The 26,153-nt window shown below is 33.8% G+C and overlaps 1 protein-coding gene across 4 annotated transcripts in view; it reads left to right on the top strand.

The window, feature by feature from the left end:
- Positions 1-657: 657 nt before the first annotated feature.
- The window catches only part of emb (exportin-1 emb), a 76,792-nt gene continuing 51,296 nt past the window's right edge, over positions 658-26,153 (top strand). Inside the window, exons 1-6 of one of the 4 annotated variants that reach the window (XM_069820245.1) lie at positions 658-724; positions 1,511-1,596; positions 1,737-1,860; positions 18,172-18,346; positions 23,460-23,566; positions 23,825-24,055. In XM_069820245.1, coding sequence (XP_069676346.1) covers positions 1,750-1,860; positions 18,172-18,346; positions 23,460-23,566; positions 23,825-24,055 — 624 coding nt within the window. In that variant the 5' untranslated portion in view covers positions 658-724; positions 1,511-1,596; positions 1,737-1,749. Of the gene's footprint in view, positions 725-1,057; positions 1,201-1,223; positions 1,362-1,510; positions 1,597-1,736; positions 1,861-18,171; positions 18,347-23,459; positions 23,567-23,824; positions 24,056-26,153 lie in introns of those variants that run through there. The other 3 variants (XM_069820248.1, XM_069820249.1, XM_069820247.1) reach the window with 3 other exon arrangements.

The following is a 26,153-nucleotide window of genomic DNA, read 5'->3' as shown; positions in this document are numbered from 1 at the left end:
CATCTAATAAGTGTAAGTTAATTTGTATAATTAGTAATAAAATTCCTGAAAAATATGACCAGGCTCTTGCGGTAGAATATTGAGTTTTCAAGATCTTTAAATTATCTTCATTGAATGTTAAGAGGTAATTATGATTTTCCAATGTTCTTCCATTTGTGTACAATTTGAGTATGTAGTGAAATGTCAGGGTTGTATTTTAGAAAGAACCATCATTCTTAGTGATACAATACTGCAGCATATATGATTACAACCTAATTTATGTTTTCTTTTTTAATTGTATGTGTTGATATAATTACAGGCTTAAGTAATTAAATATGTCAATCAAAACTTCTCTCAAGAGCATAATTTTTCCAATATATTGTTTGTAAACAAAGCATTTTTTTTGCAGTAGGCCTACTATGGAAAATAATCCCTGATAAGTGCAAATTCATAGCATGATTTTTTAACTGGTTCTAAACCCAAAATGCCATGTCTTATAAGTATTTATGTAAAAAATTGTATTGCTGTTACATAGTCTAAAATCATGGAAGCATTTGGGATAAGACCATGTATATTTCTGTGGACACGTGTATGGATGACGTCAGATATGCGTCACATGAATTTGTGGCATAGCTATTTTGTCATTGGTAAAGGGAAATATCTTGTTGTCCAATCATGAAAGGCATAGCATATCTTTGAGGTGTTCTTGGGTCCGCCATCTTGTATTATTTTCGAAAATCTTCAGGTTGGGTTAACTTTACGAATAGTTATTATAATTTAGCACGTTTGAGAGAGAAATACAAATGGTTCTGTTACAGATTTAGAATTTTTGTTCTATAGAAAAGTCTCAACCTGTAGCTTTTGCGAACGCATGCGCCATTTCTAATAACAAGAACAGGTCCCGATTTTGTGGTGCCTAACCTTTTGTATAGTAGCAAGTGAGAGTTGTCTGATAAAATTGTAATTTATAGAATTTTGTACACTACAAAACAATACTACAGCAATAGCACAATTAAATACAATATTACATTAACTAGGTCCTTATGCGGAAGTCGCCATTTTTGTTTGTTAGTGACTACCTCGTGCAGGAGTGGCGGTGAAGTGCATACCGCGCGGGAAGATGGGAATATATTTGCAACGGTTGTGTTGTCGGCGTTTTAAACACAATTACTTGTGAATGACGTAAAGATAATACATTATTTGAAGTATTTTTTGTTGTAGGTATTAATATTAATGTTATTATTTGTGATATAAGATAAACAAGAGGAGGAATAACAACATAATCACTGTGAAAATAGTGGTGGAAAGTTCGTTAAGAGGGTGTGGATTAGGATTTTAGGCAAAACTAAACAAAAGATACTTTATTAGAAAGTACTTTTATCGTGAGTAACAGTTTATTATCGTTAAACTGTAACGGCATTATAATTATATAAATCAGTTTATGTGTATTGCTTCGAAAGTGGTGTCTTAACCTTCATGCATCTGTCAGGTTATGTCGTCTGTTTTTGATATTGTTTATTCTGTTATGAAGGAAAATAAGTGGATGGGAAAGGAATGATTGTTCGCAGCCGACCCAACAGGCAGAGTTTAAGCTGCTTCTGATCTGAAAAAGTAAAAGTGAGTAGGCCTAACGTGAACTTTGTTATTGTTGTTGAGGCAATGATTGCACCATAGATTCTGTAGTCTACTGTAATGGGAGTGTGATGTTTGTAGCACAAATCCCGTTTCTTAATGTAATGTGTATATTCTGTCTGCAGTTTCTCAGTCTGAATGGCGACTCTTGCGGAAGAAGCCTCCAAACTTCTGGATTTTAACCAGAAGCTTGATATCGCTCTTCTGGATAATATTGTGGGATGTATGTACAGTGGCATTGGAGAACAGGTATGTGATTGTGAAAAGACTTATAAATTTTATATTAATATTAATTTATTGTAAATTCTAATAGCCTACACTGACTTCATTGATCTTATTTGTGTTAACTTGAATTGGCATTATTCTAAACGTAGACAATATTCGTGGGAGTGTAAGTTACTTCATCATATACCAACATTCATGATAATTTTATGTAGCTCCGTATTTGAATTCGCATTTTTGGGTATAATAGCGCACACGGACTTATCCGCTATTTCGCGTCTCCGTTTATTCAAGGTCTTTCAAATAATTATAAATATTTAAGTGTCTTATTTATACTGCTGCAAACTTTGGGAAAAGCTGAACATTTATTGCTTTGTGTATTGTACGAGGTGTCGATGCGCATTATTAGTGGATGACTTACAGCAGCAGCAGTGGCAAGAAGGCACAGTAGTGGAATTGGTAACAGTAGCAGGTATTCAGGTTAAGCCCAAACAAACTTTACCCTTTACATTGAAGCAACATGATGCGAGACTAGAACATCATTGTTTATAAACATGTATTTTGAAAACACAAAAAGGGAATGTTTTCTCTGGACCAAAAATATAATACAAAAGTGGAGTAGTAAGTAGGTGTATGTGTCTTACACTGTTGCAAACTTTCCTCTTTACATTCAAGCAACATGTCACGAGAATTAGGTTAGCATGTATTTTGAAAAAACAGAAAGTTTTCCTTGACCAAAAATAGGCTATAGGCTAATACAAATGGAGTAAATTTCAACATCCCTGATACTGAGAAAGTACAATGCGATTCTTATGGTTGTCTATTGCCTGATTATCATATTTATATATCAGAAATCCAGAAGGGAGTGTGCGCTATTTGGCTATTTTCAAAATTTTTGCAAAAAATGTTTGATAAATAACCTAACTTAGGACTTAATAATATTTTTTAGTGGGCAAAATTGGGTACCTATTCGTGATATGAAAGAGATGGTGTAGACCTTATTAGTTTTACGTTGCAAGTTATTGTTACTAAACACTGAAATTGTGATGATATGGCAGAATAAAGAGTGACCCCTTTAGTACTATACTTCTAAGCCTATGATATGGCAGAATAAAGAGTGACTCCTTTAGTTTACTTGTAGACCTAAGGATTTATAAAGTAACTTTGCGACCAATAAAATTGTAGGTGAAGTTTTCAGTGTGTGATCGAAATTACTGTGTAAGTGGACTATGTAGCCTACAGACCCAGAAACAAAATTTGGGCCATGTGAATTTTCCAAGTTCCAGTTATAACATAGGCCTTCTGATCATGTTCAGTAAGCACTGAGTAAGCTTACTGAGCATGCACAGTATGTTATAACTGGAACTTGGAAAATTCAAGTGACCCAAATTTTGTTTCTGAATCTGTCCGTAGTTCTATTAAATGATGGCTTTCACTGCATAAAAGTAGGCCTATTTATAATTCTGATTATGTTTACACTGGGAAAATAATAGTTACCGAAAGGAGTCGTCTATATTCTAGTGTTGCTAGATTGGTTTAATATAGTGTTACCTAATTCGGAAACAGTTTTCAATTTTGTTAGAGATCCTAACATTTTGAATTGGCAATAGAAAACTATTTATTTGGTAGATTAATGGAATATAGTGCAAACAATATTTTGCAACTTTTGTTTTGTTAGAGTTAATTTTTGTAGCATTAAAATGGTAGCTATTGAAGATCTTATGAACTAGATCTAGGTCATGATTTGTATGTGTTTGCATACATAACATTTTCTTCCAGTTTCTGATTTAAGTAGGCTGATCGTATTTCATTAAACATAACGACATAAATAGTTCATTATATCGTTTATAATTATATTATTTTTTTTTATTAGGATAAGTACTGGTAGGTTGTTACCATTGTCTGCATTATAGAACATTTCGTGAATGGCGACTAGTAGATAACTGACTTGCAAAAACGTTTAGTTTCAAGTGCTTATATTCTATTACATGTGATAGGAGGTCGACTATTAAAATTACTATTTTTAACCATTTGAAATTAATCAGATTATGTAAGATATGTATGTAAGATACAGTAAGCAAAGTAGTAACAAATAGAATTATGTTAGAAGAATTCGTAAATCAAACAGGATTAAAACAAGCTGACTCTCGCCAATCTTATTTAATATAGCATTAGAGAAGGTAATACAATAGACTTACGGACAACATAAAATTGTTGCATATGCTTGTGATTTATTATTAATAGGAAGAAATGAGCTTGAAATAAGACAGCTACGAGTATTTATTGAATTAATGAAAAAAGCACAAAACATTCGATTAAATATTAACGAGAGTAAAACAAAATTTATGGTAATCACTAAAACAAAAAGGATTCCCAATAAGTAGCCGTAAAATAAAAAATTATACTTTTGAAACAGTAAATCATTTCAAATATTTTGGTGTTTTGATAGACATTTCTAATGACAAAAAACATGAAATACTTAATAGACTACATGATAAAAACAAAACTTTTTATGCTGTTCACAAATTATTATCTTCCCGGTTTTTAACAATTTAAAAATCATTTTGTACAAAACACTAATCCAACCTGTACTAATTATTATATGAATCGGAAACATGGAGTTAACTAAAAAGGAAAAACACAAATTAATGGTTTTTAGAAAACAAAGTGTTGAGGAAAATTTTTGGTCCAATGTTTGACCCACTTGAAAACAAGTGGAAAATTCGACATAATAATAATGATATTCACAAACTTAATAATCAACTGTCAATTTTAGATGTAATACTGACCAGAAGATTAAATTAGGCAGGACATGTTATATGTATGGATAGCTGCAGCAGCGTAAAACAAATATATATGAATATCTTTAACAACAGAAGGCCACTGGGAAGACCTTGAAGTAGATGGAAAGATGAAATTCAGAAGGAATGCATGGAAATGGGAATTACCAACTGGGAGGAACTAGCAAAAGACAGAACAGAGTGGAAGTGTTTTGTGAAATTGACATGCTCCATAATGTCCTTTGATTGATTGATTGATTGATTGATTGTATAGGTCATTTGTTATCTCGTGAAACCAAATGAAAATGTGCACCTTAGCTTGTAGTAATACACTTATAGTGGAGATATGAGAGCTAGCTAGCTGCCAAGTGAAGCGTAGTGAGGGAGGGAAGCTTCTCAGTCCACTTTCTGATTCCTCTCATGCACAGGTAGGTTTCACGAGAAAGTGGCCTAGATAAAAAAATGTACAAAATTTCATGTATGGATTCCTCATATGTTGTTGTTATTCAGTCAACTGTCCGAAGACAGGTTTGAACCTCATAAGTGACACCAATAAGGCATCACTCATGAGGCAACTAAGCCAGGAGATAGTGGGGTAGGGTGGCCAGTTCCTTTCCCCCTCCATTGCATACATCGCAGAATAGTAACATATTACACTAATCACACTTAAGATGTATACAAACAATTGAGTAGCTTAATATCAAAGACGGACATCTGACCTCAATCTAAATTTAGATATCTGTGGTTTTTTATACAATTTTTCATGCTTTTTCCAGTTATAGTGAAACCATATGCAAACTCTAACACTACATTTATAAAATAAATTGTGTTAAATAATACAACGAAAACTGTGAATTAAAAAACTGCCTCTAAATCAAAACTATGGAGACGACAGATGTCTGTCTTTGATATTAAACTACTTAATTGTTCTTCTTCTGACACATATCGTCAAGTGATATGTATTTCCTGATAAAATAGATGTAGGCTACGTATCAGCCAGAAACTCAATCAGAGGTATCCTCATATGTACAGAAGAAAAACTGAATGGGTCCAGAAATGCTTGGTTTCTGAGTAGGGCTTGCAAGTATGATCATAATGCACTCCAATAAGTTTGTTTGTTGGAATAATTATAATGCATTTTGTTTACATGTTCTTAGATGAACTGTTCAAAATGTCCACCTCCTGCCCGAACACAGGCCATAGCTCGTCGTTTTGTCGAGATTTTTTTTTTTTTAAATTGAGGAATTTAATTGAAGTGAATATATTATGACAGGCAGAGTAACTATCTCATGCCCCCATGTTTTATATTGCTACCTGTGCACTTCATTAGAACCAGGTACCCAGCTTTGAAGTCATTAGCTCTGTGAATTTACAGTATATTTATTTTCCCCTATTATCATATTATAGGATTATCTAAGAAATTAGCGATTTCTTTGTGATAGTGGAAGAGAAAGAGTGGGGGAAGGGAAGTGATCCGTGGCCCATTTCTTTTAGGGCTCATCCCAACATTGTCTTATTACTCAAGGGAAACCATGGAAAAAACCTTGAGCAGGCAGAGGTGTCGTGCTGACGACAAGCCAATTGGCTTCATTGGGATATGTATATATTGAGGTGGCTTTTAATCATAATTTAAAATACAAATACATTAAAAATCCATAAAAATTATTTACAATAAAACATTTACAATACGTCTATGCAGCCAATAACGTGATGACCCTGAAACAGAGAAATAACATTATTAGTGCATTAGTAGACTTATGTCTGTCTGTCGAGTCATGTTGTTGTTTAATGTTCAATTTGATTTGCGTCTTGTACGTTGTCGTTCCAAGCTAGAGGGTGGAGTACGCTCTTAGGTCTTTTGTGTTTATCTAAAGCAAGGTTGTAGTTACCCAGGGAAGAAATTAATGAGTTGTTGCTGCTGTACGACTTGGTGTACGGTCATCGAGATCCCTTCTCCCCATACTTTTATATAGTAGTGAAAAATGGAAAAATCAGAGCAGTACATCCATCAAGAATAAAAGCAGCAGAAATGAAATACTGTACTTGAGAAAAACAGAAAGTTACTCTTGGGTGGATTACGAAACTAATACAGAGATGTAGTTTCAGCATAAAAAGAAATAGAAAATCATAAAAAAATGCATGTGCGCGCGCACACAGACACACACACACACACACACACATATTCTGTTAAGCAGACTTTGACAATTATGGAGTTTGACTACTACGCGGTTTTTTAAATAAGGGCTCTTGATTATAGAGAGGTTTTATAAGGTGAAAACAGTGTTTTGCTTTTTATTTGTCTGAAATGACGGGAACATGTTTTTTTTGTTGTTTTTGATTAGCAGTTTATTATGATTTCAACTGTTGAATTGGGTGGGTGTTGTGATGATTGGTGGCTCGGTTTCAGTGGGGGGTTTTGTGATTGGGGTAGTTCGATTGGTCGATCAATTGCAGTATTGAAGGATCTGTCTTTTGGTGGATGATTTCGATCGAAGTGGATCCTGTGTTGTGCATGGTATTTAGAACGAGTGATGTAGAGTTTATTAGATTGAGGGAAGAAGAATTGCGTGAGTACTTAATTAATCAAATTGCGTGAGTTCTTAATTAATCATGGTGTCGATCAATTGCAGTATTGAAGGATCTGTCTTTTGTGTGGATGACTTCGATCAAAGTGGCTCGTGTCTTGTGTGCAGGATGTAGAACAAGTGAGGTGGAGTTTATTAGATTGAGAGAAGAAGAATTGTGTGTGTTCTTAATTAATCTTTGGTGTGTTATCTGATAGTTGTGCGTGTGACATTTGTGGAGATATTTTGAAAGCAGATTGGAAGACAAAGTGTTTCAGGTGTCAAAGAAGGGTTAGTGGTTTCAATGGGATATTGTTGTGATTGGTTGCTGGATAGTGGAGTTCAATTGATAGTTCGATTGCAGTATTCAGGCTCTGTTTTTTTTTTTTTTTTTTTTTTTTGTTGGCAGTGGATGGACGTCTGATGCACTGGCAGCATGGTTGTACATCTTGCGTATACGAAGGTTAGGTGTGGTTAGTTTAGATTTTTATTAACGAAGTTCTACCAAGAATTGCGTGGGTTCTTAATTAATCATGGTGTTATCTGATAATTGTGCTTGTGGATATAGTGTAGATATTTTGAAAGCAGATTGGGAGACCCTACTATATTGACCACTTCACGTTTGATTGATTAAGTTGCAGAGCTTATTATATTCGCTGGTAATTATGGATTTTGGACTATTTTTTTCAAACTTTCATTTTTGCCTTATTTTACCTTCGTAAAAACAATAGAAATACTTTAAATTGTCGGAAATCACCTTTAATAACGTGTTCTTAAGTTAGGTAAGTTTAGGTTGTAATTCATTTCCGATAAATGATAATAAATGTATCGTTTTTACGACGATAAAATACGGCGAAAATGGTAGTTTGGAAAAAATTGTCGAAAAGTATTCAAACTCCATAATTACCTAAACTTTTACTTAATTAAGAAACTTCGGAAAGTCACTGTCCATTTTTTGAGTAACTTTACTTCATTTGGTAATTTGATTGCGAAGGTATTAATTTATTATCCACTTTGTAAGGTCGTCAGAAATAGAATCACTATCATCTTTAGTCTTATTTATATCCAGTGTTATTATTATTATTATTATTGTTATTATTATTATTGTTATTATTATTATTACGAGGGGGATCCAAGAAATAACGACCGTTTTGTTGTAATAATTAAAAAAAAATATTTATTTGAAAAAACAAAGTCTGTTATATAACTGAAGCTTCCTTTACTTCTCTACATAATCACCACCTATATTTAAACATTTGTCGTATCTGTTCACTAGCTTTAGAATTCCCGTGTTATACTCCTCTGCCGCCAGTTCATTAAGCAAGGTGTTCACTGTCTTCAACTCTTCATCACTTCCAAAATGCGTACCACCCAGAAAGTCTTTCAGCTTAGTGAAAAGGTGAAAATCGCTAGGAGCAAGGTCTGGACTATAGGGCGTATGATCAAGGATTTCCCAACCGAATTGATCCAGCAATTCTCGAGTTGAAGCAGCAGTGTGCGGGCGGGCACAGATTTTGTGGTAGCCAAGATGTTACGACACAATTTCACCAAGCAAAGAACGAGAAATGTCAGGAAAGGCAATATGCAATTCGTCGAGTGATATGCGCCTGTCTTGCAAGATTCTGTTGTTCACTTTAGTCTTCAGGTCTTCTGTGATGAGTGATGGGCATCTGGGTCGAGTTTCATCGTGGACATTTGTTCGCCCATTGTTGAACATTTCACACCATTTTCTCACATTTCTTTCATTCATTACAGTATCACCATACACTTCTTTCAATTGCCGGTAAATTTCTGTAGGTTTCAAATGTCGGGCATTCAAAAATCGAATCACACTCCTCACCTCACAGTTGGCGGGATTATCAATCACGTCGTTCATTTTGAAGTAACACAGAATGCACAATGGCGACTTGTTGCAACCAGTACTCACAACATTATGAGAACACATGTTAAGGAAGCCAGTTGACCTTCAAACAAGGAAGGGGAGTCAGCTGCGCGGCGGGTATGCGCGAACGGTCGTTATTTCCTGGATCCCCCCTCATATATATGTCTAGTCAGAGACTCCGTATGATAGAAATTTACGAGTTTGTGTCCGTTGCTCAGCTCCAACATGGCAGACAGGTGGCGTAATGAGCTGCACAACTTCACAATATTGCTCCCTTCACTCATGTGATAGAGACAACTGTCAATATCTTTCTAGTTTTGTATAGACTGTAATGATCTCTGGATTTAAAAAAAAAAATTATCAACAGTAATCTCACTAAAGGTTTTGGTTTATCTAGAGAAAATCAAAACTCGAGTGGGATTTAATTGACTATTACATGATTAGAAGAAACTATATAAAGATTAGAAGTAACAAAGTACTCCAATGCAATAAAATATTAATTGGCTTACGAAAATACAACTGTCTTCAAATGTATTTTTGTACCATCTCAACATTACGCTAGATGGCAGTAGTGTTTTATGATTATGTTTTCTTGTTACCGGTATCAGTTGTGCCAACTATGGAATCATCATTGAACTCTGTGGACTGTTACTAGTCAAGAAGGCTTTGTTGATTCAGTTTCATTTTTATTAAAACATTTGCATTCCACTTCAATCATCCGGAGCCCAGTAATCAACGTCACTTGACAGATGATTTTCAATAAATCTTAGTATTAAACAATCTCTGATACGTGACTATTCATAATATCATATAACAGAAGCTATAACAAACATAGCCTAAATAATATAAACAAGTGTTAGAAAAGTTTTAATTAGGGATGATGAAATAAACAAGAAACGTTTTAATTAATGATGATGAAATAAAAAATAAACATGAATAATTTTAAAAGAAACAATTATTGAAAGTACAATTTTCAAATTTGAATGTTTTAGTGTTTGGTGGTTCAGTTGATGTTATATTGGACGTGTGTGTAAAAGAAGTGAACTCGTTGATGTACATGGTGTATCCCTCAACTTATTCAGGATTTCCGAATGGTTCTCTTCACATATGACCAGTGATCTTTATTAATTCTTGTTCTTGAATGCCAATGCGAGTCATATTTGAAAGTGCTGTGCATCGACTGGAGTGGTTTGTAATTTTTTGTTTTTTGACGTCCAGACCAGTGCAGTTTGAAATGTTGGCCAGCAAAGAAACAAATGCTAGGGTAGTGATAAAAATAAACAAATGCTAGGGACGCGATAAAATTAAACAAATGCTAGGAACGCGATAAAATTGTGCGATTAGCAGCCATGATTGGTTGAAAGACGTCCTTTCGTACCGTTTTATTGGTCGAAAGTAGTGTGACGTAGTAAAAGTGTAATAGTCATTGAAAAGTCATACATAAATAATTTCCTTCGCTGTCTACCAAAATAGAATAATAAACCCTCGTGTATTGGACACAAAGTAATGCTTTTTAATTCCATTAAATAACATATGTTATTTGTTTTGTAATTGTAGGATTTGTGTGTATGTATTTAATTAATATTGCTAACTTTCGGATAAAATAGCTATTAGGCAATGTTAAAGGATGCTAGTTTCTGATCAGATTCTCATATTACCTACCCAACAGTAGGACTTATTGTGAAAGAAAGAAAATGTATATTCTTGCCTTTTGTCCTTTATGAACAATAATATTGTATTATAGATATTAGCCTGGTGAAGATACAACATAATTTTTGACGACTGTTTTTAAATAAGACAGATGATTCTGTCTTTGAAGTTATTTTGTGGCGAGACAGATACAGATTCTGAGATTGTACCACAAAAAAAATTATTTTTACCTGTCTCCAAAACAGCTTAGGGTTACATTAATTTTGTAAAAAAATTCTTATACATATCTTTAACCTCTAAAAATTTTGTGTGAAGTTTTCAATATTGTAGCCTAAATAATGTTCCTGTAGAAAAATGAAGTTCGTTTTTGTTCTATATTCGTGATGCCTGTGGTTACTCCAATTTTTCGAAGTGTTTTCTAAAGAGAGATTACCTTTCAGACCTCCTATTTTTAAGTTTTCTGTTGAAAGCATTATTTTGTAAATAGCGGTTAATTCATCTGACTTTTCTTTTTTTTTTTTTTTTTGCTGGTATATTGTCTAACAATGTGAAAATATATTTCACATAATAAGAAAATAACATAAAAATGAAAATAATAAGTACATAAAATAAACTTCAGTTGTAAATCATATATGCTAATTTATATTAGATAAATTTTGGGGGTTGTGTGTGAATGAAGTAGCCACCAAAACGTTAAAATATGGTGTTCACTTAAATCGGCTACAAATTGCCATTTTCACTTAATATCTTTGAAAAATATTGGAGTGCAAGAGGTCAAATGACTTTATTGTCAAACGCCTGGCATTAGAAAACAACAACATATTAGATAAATACATTTGCGAACACAAAGAAGTTCGGAGCTAAGGTACAATTTTATGTTGTTTGTAGTTACTGTAACTTAAAAAAAATAAACAAGTTTAGTAGTTTTGATAATATGTTGTGATAAAAAAAATAGACAACGAAAGATACTACAAATTGTACCTCATTATAAAAAAAATACAGTGGAAATAAAATTAACGAAATTCTTTGGAGATATTAGCAACCAACGAGACTGCATGTGATTCTAGTTTCGATTCGCTGCTATATCCAAGATTAATTTTAGGAAACAGAGTCTGAAATGGGGTTCACTGATAAAGGAAATTGGGGCGCCATTATAAGTGGCAAATTTGGTCAAAGAAAAGCTGACTAATAACATCTGTGAGTGAGACTTAAGAACATTGATCATGCTGTATCCTATCCTGCCTGGTAGTCATGTAGCTGATTGCTAGATTGTAGTGCTAGGTTCGACCTTGGCCCCTTATATGACTGTTGCTCCATGCAACTGCAAATAATTCAATATTTGATTAAGTAATGAGATAATTGTCGTCTAAGAAAAGAAAATTATGATGGACCTGTAGAAAGAGGTGAAGGAAATGTCACTTGCAGATTTAAGATAGATAGATCACATTAAGAGAATACTAAATAATATGGTATGGCATAAAATTATACAAGACATTTGCACATTCATAAATTTCTTGAAAGGCAGAGTAATGTAGACGGATAGTGTCTGCCAAGCATGGCTTAGGGTTGTCTGTTACATAAATGATAGAGGGTGTTTCAAGATAACACAGAGAATTTTTGAGAAATTTTGGAGAAGACAGTCATAATTGTTAGGTATGATTTTCATTGCCTCATTTCAGTGATAGATTTTTTTTTTAAATAATTTATTGAGTATGCCCCAACGAGTATAACTCATACTTAGGGGCTATACAAGAACACATACATATGTTATACAATGTAATTGAAAAAGTCATGCAACTACAGTCTGTGAAAAACAAACAATAACACAAGAATTTATTAAAGAAATGAAGCAAAGTAAGAACAAATACATAACATAAAGTTTTGGGCAGAAAGAACAAAGAGTTTGAAACCATTATATAAAAAAAATAATCATCTGAGAATTAAAATAAATGATCTTCCCAAAAACGTATTTTTAAACAATTCTTAAAACACCGGCAATTTGGTAAAATTCTACATTCTAAAGGAAGTTTGTTAAAAGTTGTTAAAAATGGTGAAGTCCTTTTGTTCCATAAGTGACTGAGCTATGCTGAGAAAAAAATTTATTTTCTTTTTGTCTTGTTAAATAAGTATGTAATAATAATAATAATAATTTTTATTTTTTATTTTATTTTTTTTTTATTTATTTAATTAATGTGCTGTACAACAGCCAGTGGCCAATTACAGTTCAGTACAAATATAACAAAAACATAAAACAAAAATAATTATTACACATAAATATAATTACAATTACAATAATGACGATGAATGGATAACTAAGAATACTATGAGAGAATGTTAATTGAGTATAATGCCTAAAAGAATACATAAATGATAAATCGTTGCCAAGAGCAAACAAAGTCTATACATTGAAGGGATCGAATTCGCAGCCATGCATGTTGGCATTTTTAATGCATCTGGAGACTGGTGAAAGAAATTTCGAATTTCTAATATAGAAAAGTTTGTGGACTCTCATATCTTTTGTTGGAATACGTAAGGTAATATTGTTTAAGAAAGAGTCACAGGATATATCACCTTTGAGGACTTTACAAAAGAACAGATAATCTAGCTCATGGCGTCTAGCATATAGATTTTGACAATTAAAATATTCACATTTTCTCTCATAACTATACCCGGAATTAATGGGCAGAAATCTGAATGAACATAAGGATATAAATTTTCTTTGTATATTTTCTAATTTAGCCGAGTCCGTAGTTGTAATCGAGTTCCAAACTACAGATGCATATTCGAGTTTCGATCGCACCAATGTATAGTATAGCATTAAAAGAGAATCGGGCGTGGAAAAAGAATAAGTTATTGACCGTATTATTCCTAGCATTCTGATTGCGTGATTGTAAATGTAATCAACGTGACTATGAAAATACAATTTACTGTCAAAGAATATTCCCAAATCTTTTACGCAATCCGTTCTGTTAATTAGTACATTATTTAGATAATAATTAAATTTCAGTGAAGAAGTTTTTCTAGAAAAGGCTATTACATTAGTTTTGGATACGTTAATTGTCATACCATTGTCTTCCGACCATTTAGCGACTGAATTAATGTCACATAATAATAATAATAATGATTTATTTTAGCTGGCAGAGTTAAGGCCATAAGGCATGAACTGACAAAGAATTCAACATTTTGATTTAGATAAGAGCTACATGTATACAAGAGTTATTTACGAATTAAACAACAAAATACTATGAACTATTAATTAAACACTGAAATACAAACTGTGTAGCAGAATTAAGCTAAAAATACTTAGAATGTTAATATATTTCAAATAATGTTAGATAATAGAGATTATTATGAGAATTTTGACAATGTATATCTTTATTACACTGAAATATAATATTACTATGTATTAAATTGTTAATAACTTTGTACATGAAAATAGCAGCACCTAATTTGATAATTGATTCAATTGGTAGAATGAAAGAAAATTGATATAGATATTTAGCTGGAGTCAAATAATGAAAACCCAATAAATTTCTTAAAGCTCTGAATAATTTGCAAAGGTCTCAAAGCAGTTTTCTTATTATATCCCCAAATAAATGACATATACATTAAATGAGAATGGATAAAAGTATAATATACATTCAAGAGACAAGATACAGGCAAAGATCTTTGAAGCCTTTTCAAAATACCAGATTTTGCCACTGCATATCATTGAATAATGTGGTACTGATTTATTTTACAAAATCTTAATATTACATCAAGAGTGTTTAAAGGAATTCTAACATACTAGAGATCATTATGTATTTAGACCAATTTATGTGCAAGGTGCAGATTACATATATTCTGGAACATATAAATGTGTGATATTCTTTGAGTTACACCAAATGTTGCACATATGTATGTATGTATGTATTTATTCACACTGCAAATGGATAAATACTTACTGGCAGTGGTAACTAATTACACTCAATATGACAATTAATAATAAACACAATGATGAATACAATTAATAATACAATAATAATAATGATTTATTTACTAATATTTAATGTGCTGTACAACAGCCAGGGGCCAATTACAGTTCAGCACAAAACAATACAACAGAAACATTAAGTACATTGGAATAACTATTTTCGTTGCAAATGACTTTATCTTTACTCCTGAATCATCATAATTTACATTTGTTTGATTTTCCGGGCTAGTTCAGTGTATTTGCTGATTTTATTTGCATAACTGGATTATACTCGTAGATTAGCTGCTCTGTTTATTATAGAGACGACTTTGGTTGGTTTGTTTGTTTGACAATAGTATATGCTTTGTTCATTTCTGTGTCCAAATATAAACTAGTATTATATACATTTGGTACATACTGACAAACCTTATAGCATTGCATTCATTCTACATGTAATTTAGCATCCATGGCTATTTTTGCCATATAATTATTGCGTCAATTTAAATTACGTTGTCATTATTGTCCCCTTCCTTCTCTTTCTCCTCGTCTTTTTTCCCTGGAATGTTTTCATTTGACATGTCTCATTCCAAGCTGTTTTGTATATTCGTCACAGTGTTAATGATGCTACAAGTTTACGCAGTACCTGTTTCCTGTGGGTTTGAGATACATTTTTTTAAGGGGACCCAACTTAAAAATTATTATTCTGAAATTATTATAAATAAAATTTAATTGTAGGTCAAGTATTTGTATAAAGTTACCAGACATAGGACATATATTTATGTAACATTGGAAGAGTCGTAGTTGGGTAAAGATAAAGGTATCCCCTTTATCCCCAGTTAAGACATGGAGCTCTATTCTTTCATGACGTTGACACTTGGCACCACACACCACCCCAGGAAATACCTAGTACTTAATTTGGTAGGAGCCTGAGTGAGCTGAAAGTTTTGCCAACAAGAAAAATTCTGCCGCCACCTGGAATTGAACTTCGGACCTTACAGTCTGTAGCTAGTTGTTTCACCAATTGAGCTGGCCACCTGTAGTTAGGATTAAGTTTAAATATTTTTATCGTTTCAAAGTATAGTGAGACTAAATTAGTGAAACACAGAATTTAAATATCTATAAAAACGCACATGCTAGGTATTAATATTGGAAATGTTTAACCAAGATGTTTTGAACAATGAGATGTTAAAAATACGTGTTATGAAACCATATAGTAATGAGAGATTAGTGAGCCAAAAAAAAAAAAAAAAAAACGGTTATTTACATGCATATACTTTAATTTATTTTAGACACATTGTGACATTAATTAGCTATTGTGGGCGTATTACTCTTCTGATTTATTCATAATGGAATGTGTACCAAAAGTAGAATCTGAGAGAATAAATTATTTTTATATATCAGATACTTCAAATCATTTCTGTTTATTAACCAAGTATGTGATAGATCTCTGATCATGGTGGCCATAGTGACATGAGCATTGATTGTGACATCTTTGTTGTCTTCTGTGGAAGCCTAGTGCTATGCTGACTCCATGCCACGTGAGTCTCACTGTCCGTCTAGTACCAAATCAAGAAAACTTCTAAATAATGTCAGGACCCACATTGGATTATCGAGCTATACGTTGTAGTAGTGTCAAACAATGCCAGCCTAGATGTTGATGGAAAACCTCTGTTGAAGATAAGATTGAACAATTGAAAGGAAATTTTCATCTATCCACACATATCGGTTATAAAAATTTTAGATTTCATATCTTGTGGATGTTGCCTCATTTGTGAAAGGCTCAAAATCTGCTAAGTTGGAATTAGTATCACATTGCTATAAGAACCAATGGCAGAATATTACTCTTATAGGATAATCTTGTTGTAACAAGGCCTGTACATTCTGTAGATGATATGGATACAGCTCTTGTTCATGCATATATAAATTGTATGTTTAGTCAGCTGTCTGAAGACAGGTTTGAACCTCAAAAGGCATAACTCATGAGGCAACTAAGCCAGAAGATAATGGGGTAGGGTGGCCAGTTCCTTTCCCCTCCCATTGCATACATCGTTGACATACAGCATTATACTAATCAGACTTAAGATTTATATAAACACTTGTTCTTCCTCTGACATAATATATCGTCAAGTTAGATGTACAATGGATAAGTTATATATGAATAGCTGAGCGGAAAAAACATTACAAACGCCAAATTGAAATTTTACAGAAACGGGTAAAAAAATACTTCATGCTAAGCCTTGTAACTTTTAATATTTGAGGAGAAAAATTCGCTCCAGCGCCGGGGATCGAACTCGGGTCCTTGGTTCTATGTACAAAGCACTCTGACCACTGAGCTATGCTGAATTCAATCCACAGTACCGGACTGAACCTTCCTCCTTCAATGTTTCCCTTTGTGGCCTGACTCCAAGTTAGGTATATATGTTGACGTATATGTCCAATGTCAACTGCCATTATATTAGGAGCGCACTCAGTTGAGTGACTTGTTTGGCCAGGATTCCACAGTTAAGTGCATAGTAATCTGTACAGACATATGCACTGCAGCTATGAGAATATTATAGATTTATTAATTTGTCCTACAGAATAATATCTGTAATATTGACAATTAATATTTGAGGAGAAAAATTCGCTCCGGCGCTGGGGATCGAACCCGGGTCCTTGGTTCGATCCCTGGCGCCAGAGCGAATTTTTCTCCTCAAATATTAATTGCCAATATTACAGATATTGTTCTGTAGGACAAATTAATAAATCTATAATATTCTTGTAACTTTTCCCACACCTTCTTAGGTTCTACAGTCTAAATTAAAGGTTCTGCTTTCATTTTCAGCCAACAGAGTTCAATAAAATATAAAACAGAGTACGTGCAATGTTATTGTATTAAAAGATTGCAAGTGGAAATAAAATGTCGTTTGTAATGTTTCAGATTCAGCTATTCATAGATCCATAGTGTTCTGCCCAAGACAGGTCTTTCACTGCAAACCCAGCTTTCTTCAATCTTTCTTATTTTCTGCCTTCCTCTTTGTGCATACGATTCATATATCTTAATGTCGTTCATCATCTGATATCTTCTTTTGCTCCGAATTCTTCTCCTGTTCACCATTCCTTCCAGTGCATCCTTCAGCAGGCAGTTTCTTCTCAGCCATTGGCCCAACCAATTCCGTTTTCTCTTCCTGATCAGTTTCAGCATCATTCTTTTTTCATCCATTCTTTCCAACACAGCTTCATTTCTTATTTTGTCTGTCCATTTCACATGCTCCATTCTTCTCCATATCCACATTTCAAATGCTTCTAGTAGCTTCTTGTCACTTCGTTGTAATGTCTATGTTTCTGCCCCAGACAATGCCACATTTCACACAAAGCATTTCACTAGTCTCTTCCTTAGTTCTTTTTCCAGAGGTCCGCAAAAAAATGCTCCTTTTTCTATTAAAAGCTTAAAGATTTAAATTCCACATACAACTTTTTAATGAAAATATACATTTGTGTTAAAATTATTTCTTTTTTGCATTATTTCAGCAACGTGTGGCACAGGAAGTTTTGACAACACTTAAGGAGCATCCTGATGCTTGGACAAGAGTTGATACAATTCTTGAATTTTCCAATAACCAACAAACAAAATATTATGCCCTGCAGATATTAGAACAAGTCATCAAAACACGATGGAAAGTGCTGCCCAGGAACCAGTGCGAAGGTGAGGAATGTTATTTAAGTTTTGGTTATATTTTTTGTATTGAGCACAAGTATCACTCGAAGGTTAAGAAAGCTTTGGAGAAGTAAAAACTGCAAATAACTATTTCATTAGATAACATTGAGGATGAGACAACACTTTTTCTGTAGCATAAATTAATCTTTCTTTTCATCTTGAAAAATAATAGAAATAGATAGACTGCTTTTTACTTTAACCTAGATTTTCCCCAAAATTGAAAATATCAGTCGTAATATGCCATATTAGTTTCTTTTGTTTAATAGAAAACAACTTAAGTCTGACAATAAAGAAGTGAGCCAGGGGAAATGCGTTTTACTAAATGACCAGTGTGGATCGTCAGTGTTGCCAGTGGTTAGGAATGAAAGTTTGTAGTAATTTCCACAATAAGGCAGTGCTGTGAGAATGAAATAGGAAAGATAGGATGTCAGGATTTGAGGGAAAATTTGATGTCATTTTGCAAAGGAACACAATGGCCAACTGATATACGAAGTAATGATTGCATGTCTGAATAAGTATTATGTGGGCTTGTTCCTAGTTGATTCCTTCGAGGAGAGTACTTTAATGTTCTTGGCCATTGCCTGGAATGTTGATCTCCCACATTTTTGTTGTCTGATAAATACAATTGAAGAGTCCACTGCAAGAATGATGGATGTCACTTTCTTGTCGAAAATGAATCAAGACTGTCAATGCATAGCTTAAGACATAAAGAATGTACATAGAGAGTTATATGGCATTAACACTGATAGTCATTGTCCAATAATGATCGGAAAATCTCAGTTAAGCTTTGAGCGCTAAACATTTCAAACTTTCAATTGCTTCTCCTGCAAAATGTATTCCAAATGACATCCATCATTCTTCCAGTGGACTCTTCAATTCTGAATTGTCATGGTGAAGCTCACTTTTTGAGAATCTCCTCCATACAGTTTGCAACGAATTCTCAATGAATCTACTGAATTCAGTGTATGATATGCTGGTGGTTAAATTTTTATTTATTTATTCATTTATTTATTTGCAGCCATTTGATTTATGTCATTCATACACGTATCTCCATCTAGTGGGTGATGTGCTGAAGCTGTAGTTCTTTTAGCTGTCATTTAGGCAGTGGCGTATACTGGTTAAAGGGTTTGGGCTACCGCTGACCCTATTATTACACAAAATATATCTAACAATTACTTTAATTTTAATTACTATGGTAAAACTAATAATACAAAATTATTACATTATGTTATATTATAAACTTTTTCTTTTGTAATTTCCTTGGGCTACCACCGGTAGCCCGCAAAATACGCCCCTGCATTTAGGTTGCAATAATTCAGACTGGTACACAACTAATGCACAAATACACTTTGATTTGGACATGACATTTCTGAAAGACTCATTATGTGAACAAGTTAAGAAGTTTTATAACAGTGCAAATTCAAGTGAAAATCCATTCATCAAGTGTCTTGGCCAATACAATGCAAATTTCTACAAGAAACACAGAACACCAGAATCTTTTTTAAGTGAATAACATGCACTTTTCCACAACCTCCGACTTCATAACATCTACATTAATGTCTCCGTGCCCAATTGTTTTGACAGCTGGACATGAACAATACTTGTGCATTATTACTTGAATTTACACTAAATATGTTGTTGTTTTCCAATGCCTGGCATTTGACAATAAAGCCATTTGACCTCTTGCACTCCAATATTTTTCAAAGATATTGTCATGACCAGCCAATGAAGCACAGATTTTGAGGTGTTCCGAATCCATTTCTTGGTTTGAGTTGCACAATGGACAGTTAGGGGACTGATATATTCCAATTCTATGCAGGTGTTTGGCCAATCTGTGTTTACCTTAACTATGTCACTGAAACTCTGAACTTCAACTATGTAATTAAGTATTGTTCTACATGAAACGCCATCTTGATCTTTTAGCTGCAACAACATAATGGTCAGTGCGTCTGGCCTCGAAACCTAGTGGCCCGGGTTCGAATCCTGGTCAGGGCAAGTTACCTGGTTGAGGTTTTTTCTGGGGTTTTACCTCAAACCAATACGAGCAAATGCTGGTAACTTTTGGTGCTGGACCCTGGACTCATTTCACCGGCATTATCACCTTCATTTCATTCAGATGCTAAATAACCTAAGATGTTGATACAGCGTCATAAAATAACCCAATAAAATAAAATTTAGCTGCAACAAGAATAAAGTGGAAGGAGTAAAATGATTATTTACACTAAATATGAAAAGGCAGAAAACATATTTGTTTTGGTACTTTATCAATAAATTGCTGGAAAAAAAAAAAAAAAAAAAAAAAAAAAAAAAAAAAAAAAAAAAAAATTAGGTTGCAGTCATGGTCGTTTTGGGTCCAAGTGGTTTACAGCCAAAGCATGTATCATTCTTTCAACACTCTTATTGCTTAAACACATTTCTCAGATGTCTTGGCTTGTTATTTCAAGAACTCATTCTCTCTCAATGATTCTTGACTCATTGAAATTTTCTCCAGCATCTTGTACTCATCATCCTTCACACTGCTTTCATGTTGCATAATGAGTGTCTAAACTCATTTACTCTCTTTCCAGTTAAAGATTGAAGTAAATGTAAATAAATGCACGTGGCTTAATGGTTCCTGATTGGCTATTGGATGCACAACACCTCCAAACTCATGCTTGTCATCTTCTTCCTCATATTAAAATAGTTCCTTCTAAAATAATAAAATTAATAATATACATGGATTACGAGTGAATTAAACATGTTTATAAGAACACTTTCTTACGATTTAAACAACATGTTTATAATAGTAGTTTCAGACATTGCGTGTTAAATCATTGTAACATGTATTATGGCAACGCGCATGCGTAATAGGCATTAAATCCCTCCCAAGGTGACTTGCAGCTTCACAGAGCACATCGGCACAGCTGGTATAATACAGTGCGAGATTCAGTGTTGTCAACCTCAAATAAATTTCCGTAGAATTAAAGAAATTCTCCACTCTTCAAAGAATAACATTTAATCATGAATCTACAGAAAATTAAAATCCACTATTCCCAGTAGAGAAATAATAAATATTAACCCTCTGTGAGCATTTTACGGGTTAGTTCAGTGAATGTGTTGAAATGTCTGCAATATATCGGACGGTGGCTGTCCTGCGTGCTCACTTGCTGAAAATAATGCGCCCTGGTGGCTGCTTTGGTAGCTAGCTTGCGATTGCGGAGTAATACATTTCAGGTTTGTTTACGTCTACTTCAATCTTTAGTTGGAAATAGTTTAGATAATTGTAATCCCATAGCAACAATGAGCAATTACATCTTTGGAGTTAATCCTATTCCCTATGGAATACTCATTTGCAGTGTCATTAATCTGTCTTGTTGGCAGTTCTGTATCATGAAAAGCAAGTGCTTTTGGAAGTAGGCCTACTCATAGTGAAGATTTCATGGTTGTGACACCTCTGACATTGAAACATGCGGATCAGTTTTCAAAGGTTCTATTCGTGATAGAGATAGTCATTGCACAGTGGAAATTATATTTGTGACCAGCCTCATATGAGGTCCCGGGTTCGATTCCCGGTTAGAGCACAGGAATTTTTCCTTAAAGGGGATTATTCCTGTGTTCGTCCATGGTCTGGAATTTAGGTTAAGTTTAGATTTAAGACCTCTCCTGGCACCACATTATCATAATCATCCTATCACATCATCGGGGTAATGTAACTCCGCCTTCCAGGCGCCCCAACCTCAGAAGTGGGTTACAATTAAGCCACAGCCAGGAGAGAAGACCAGAAATGTCGTAAAGACAACCTGGTGGCATTGGATAAAAAAAAATATTTGTGTTGTAGTCATTGCACAGTGGAAATTATATTTGTGTTGGGACAAAATCCTTTGCGAGCATCTGTGTTTATCTTAACTAAGTCACTGAAATTCTGAACTTCAACTATGTAGGCATTACTCTACATGAAAACCATCTTACAATTTTATAATTTTGCAATTTTCTACAATTTTTTACAATATTTTGGCGAGATGTAGTGAGATGAGATGAGATGAGGTGAGGCTCGAGGATTCGCCAAAAGATTACCTGACATTTGCCTTATGGTTGAGGAAAACCTCGGAAAAAACCCACCAGGTCACCCAATCATACCAAAGGGGGTGAAATGATGTGAGGCCGAGGACTCGCCATCCAGCATCAGTCCCACTGCTGGGGAAAACCTCGGAAGAAACCAATCAATGAGACAATGAAATTTTCTGTCAACCCAATTCCTTGTGAGATTTCTCTCTTTCCACTAAAGAAACTTCATGTACCATCATCTCTATCCAAGTAATTCAAGTACTGTACAATAATAATCGTCTTCGAAATAATCACCTGTGGATCTGGTCGCCATTTTGTTTTACTTGACCTACTAATTACTCCTTTAACTGCTTGAATATGGCCGGTTAGAGATAACCGTTGTTAACCTCCTATTTAAGTCCTAACTGAGGTCTATGCACCATAAAAATGCTTAACCAGGGTTTAGTTGCCAATTGTAATGGGTGATTACACTAACTGACGTTGATGCAGGTGGCAGCAGTCTTTATCTGCTGCTGTTCCTGTAAATGTATTTAGTTTTCTTTTCTTAATTGTAATAATGAAGTTGACTGATACTTAGTAGAAAAAGAGCGATGTCGTAAAGGTTTTCATTAACTCTAGGTTTAATATAGACAAAGATTATCATTGTCAGGCCAAAAACAATTGGGTGATTTCTATTGCTTCACTTTTTGGAGTTTTGCTGGTCACAGTGTATAATACCAAGTCAAGAATGATTACTTAGCACGAGTATTAAATCATTTTGAAACTTTAATAAGACTTGCAAATGTATTAAAGACTAAATTAATTTACATACCAAGCACTGTAATGCTCTGCAGATTCTTTTCGTTTAACTTTGTTATTAGCTTAATACGTCACCATCATTTTAGGTCATCTACTGTACATTTATGGGGGAGAAATGAGAAGCGGAAAGGTGATAATGGTGTAAAAGAGTATATTTGAAGCTTATTTAACTTTCAGAATGATTTAATATTTTTTATCTTAACTTTACTTGATTTTTTCCTTTATTTCGTTTTTCATGTGTTGTGTGTTATGCTTTTAGGAATAAAGAAGTACATTGTGGGTCTGATCATCAAAACCTCGTCAGATCCAGATACAATGGAGAGAGAGAAGGTGTATTTGAATAAATTGAATATGATCCTTGTGCAGGTAAGACAACTGTTCTTGTAGTATTGCAGACAATCATATTAATTGTATATAAAGTTGTAGTCAATGCATGATTATTTCACCACATAAATGCATCATTGTGAGGTAATTTTGGCTAGGTTCTGATGTACCATTATGTGAGTATAACTTGTCTGATCATAAGCAAGTGGTAGAATAATAAATATGTTTATTGATGTTTAGGTCAGTGTAATTCTGGATAGACAATGCATATTAATGTAAATACTTGATTCTTTCTTTCAGGTGTTGAAACGTGAATGGCCCAAGAATTGGGAATCCTTTATCCCTGACATTGTAGGAGCAAGCAAGACCAATGAGAGTTTATGTCAGAACAATATGGCTATACTTAAACTTCTCAGTGAAGAAGTGTTTGACTTCTCCAGTGGGCAGATGACACAGACAAAGGCTAAACATTTGAAGGACACCATGTGTTCAGAGTTCTCACAAATTTTTCAGTTGTGTCAGTTCGTAATGGTGAGTCCTAAACATTACAACTTCACTCACAATCAATGTTTAATCACATTGTATAGGGTCTTCCAATAAGATTGTCATACTTTTAAAATGAAACGAATTGCATTTATTTAATTATTACTATGGAACAGATGCATTATAGGACCCATCCCGAGTATTCCATAGTATCTATTATATATTGTATATTTTCGATTATTATATCAAGTATGCCATCTTAACAATACTAAATACATAGTAACTATAGACATGTATAATTTAATAAAACCAACAACATTGAAATTAAACTTATATTATTCACCTTTATTATACAATATATTAAATTTTATTCAAAATAAAGTCAAAGAAACAAACCAAAGCTAAACTTAAAACACAGAAACATTAAACTTTCCAACAATACAACAATAAAATTAAGTGCATATTAGTCATCTTTATTATATATTATAAAATACTAATTCTACTCCATTTATACTGCATTCTTGGTCCAGAGAAAATACTAGTCTTTCACAAAAACACATTTTTACTAGTATTTTCCCTGGACCAAAGAATTAAAAACAAAATTGATGTAAAATTACCATTTTACCATGGACCTCACTGGAGATGTTCCGTTTCATCTTCTCCGTTATCCAGTGATTTCACAAAGTGCTAGGATACGGCGTTCCTGTGTCTATCATTTAATACCTTGTAATTTCCAATGACATCTCCACAGGAGCTCATCTTGTTTACTTTTAAATTTCTTCAGTCTCATTCCAGGATTACATGTTTCGCAAAACATTTCACTCCTAAGTATACCACATTCGCATAAGAGACTGCCTCCGTGGTCTGTTGGTCAGCATGCTGGCTTGCAGATCCGGAGATCCTGGGTTCGATTCCCGGGCTCCGCTCCCAGTGAATTTTTCTTGAAGAAGAAAAATTACGTGGGTGTCTAGAGTCTGGAAATTTGTATGAATGTGAGTGTGATTGTGAGTGTGCCGGGTTAATATTAATTAACCAATCATCAAAATATAAAATACATCAGGACTGTCGCTGGGCAGTAACCTGAACACACGTTTCAGCGTCACATTGTTGACAAGTAACTTTATCTGTTAGCACAACCATAAAGCATCTAATAGATGCTATAGAGTTACCAACAACGGAAAAAAAAAAAAAAAAAAAAAAAAATTCGCATAAGAACCATAAACATAGCCTACATGTCTTTATTCATGGATAAAGCTACTAAAAAGTTTACAACTTATTTATAATTCCATAATTTCCATTTTAAATCAAGAGGGAGAATTTGATCCACTTCTTTTTTATATTAATTTAACTATAGCATTTGAAATTAATGATAGAGACTGGATTAATCTTGCACAGGATAGGGACCGATGGCGGGCTTATGTGAGGGCGGCAATAAACCTTCGGGTTCCTTAAAAGCCATTTGTAAGTAAGTAAGTAATAGCATTTGAAATTGCCGCCATGATTGTGATCAAACTAATTTACAACAATATTGATTGGTTGGCAACATAATGAAAACAATATATATTGATCATTTAATTGATCGAAACGCTACTTCCGTTGACCTTTTTTTGTGGCTTTGCATATTTTTATATTTAGGGTGGGTCCTATAATGCATCTGTTCCATTACTACTATTTTGAAGCACACTTAATGTCATTGCATATGGAAGAGAACGTCAGTTAATTGGCCGCTGTGGCTTTGTTGGTTTGCGCGTATACAATTTTCCAATTTTCAATGATAGACAAACATAAACCTGACTCAGTTTCACGAATAATGTGCGTGATATTGTTCCTTAGGTCATTAACTGTTTCTGGCTTGTTGGCATAAACCCGTGATTTAACAGAACCCCACTAGAAGTAATCTAGCAACATTAAATTACATGATCTTGGGGACCAGTTAACAACACCACTGTACGAAATGATGAAGTTTCTGAACTACTCTCTCAATAGGTCGACTGTTTCATGAGCAGTGTGACACGTTGCTGAAACCAGACGTTTCTGAGATCTATACCTTCCAATTAAAGCCAAAAATAATCCCTGAAGTTTTTGATTAAACATCCAATTGTTCTGTCACAGGGATGATTACGCACACTGTACACTTCACATAATG

The sequence above is a fragment of the Periplaneta americana genome, chromosome 3, assembly GCF_040183065.1.
Source record: "Periplaneta americana isolate PAMFEO1 chromosome 3, P.americana_PAMFEO1_priV1, whole genome shotgun sequence".
Lineage (NCBI taxonomy): Eukaryota > Metazoa > Arthropoda > Insecta > Blattodea > Blattidae > Periplaneta > Periplaneta americana.
The sequence above is the reverse complement of the archived record's forward strand: the minus strand, read 5'-3'. Positions and strand labels throughout refer to the sequence as shown.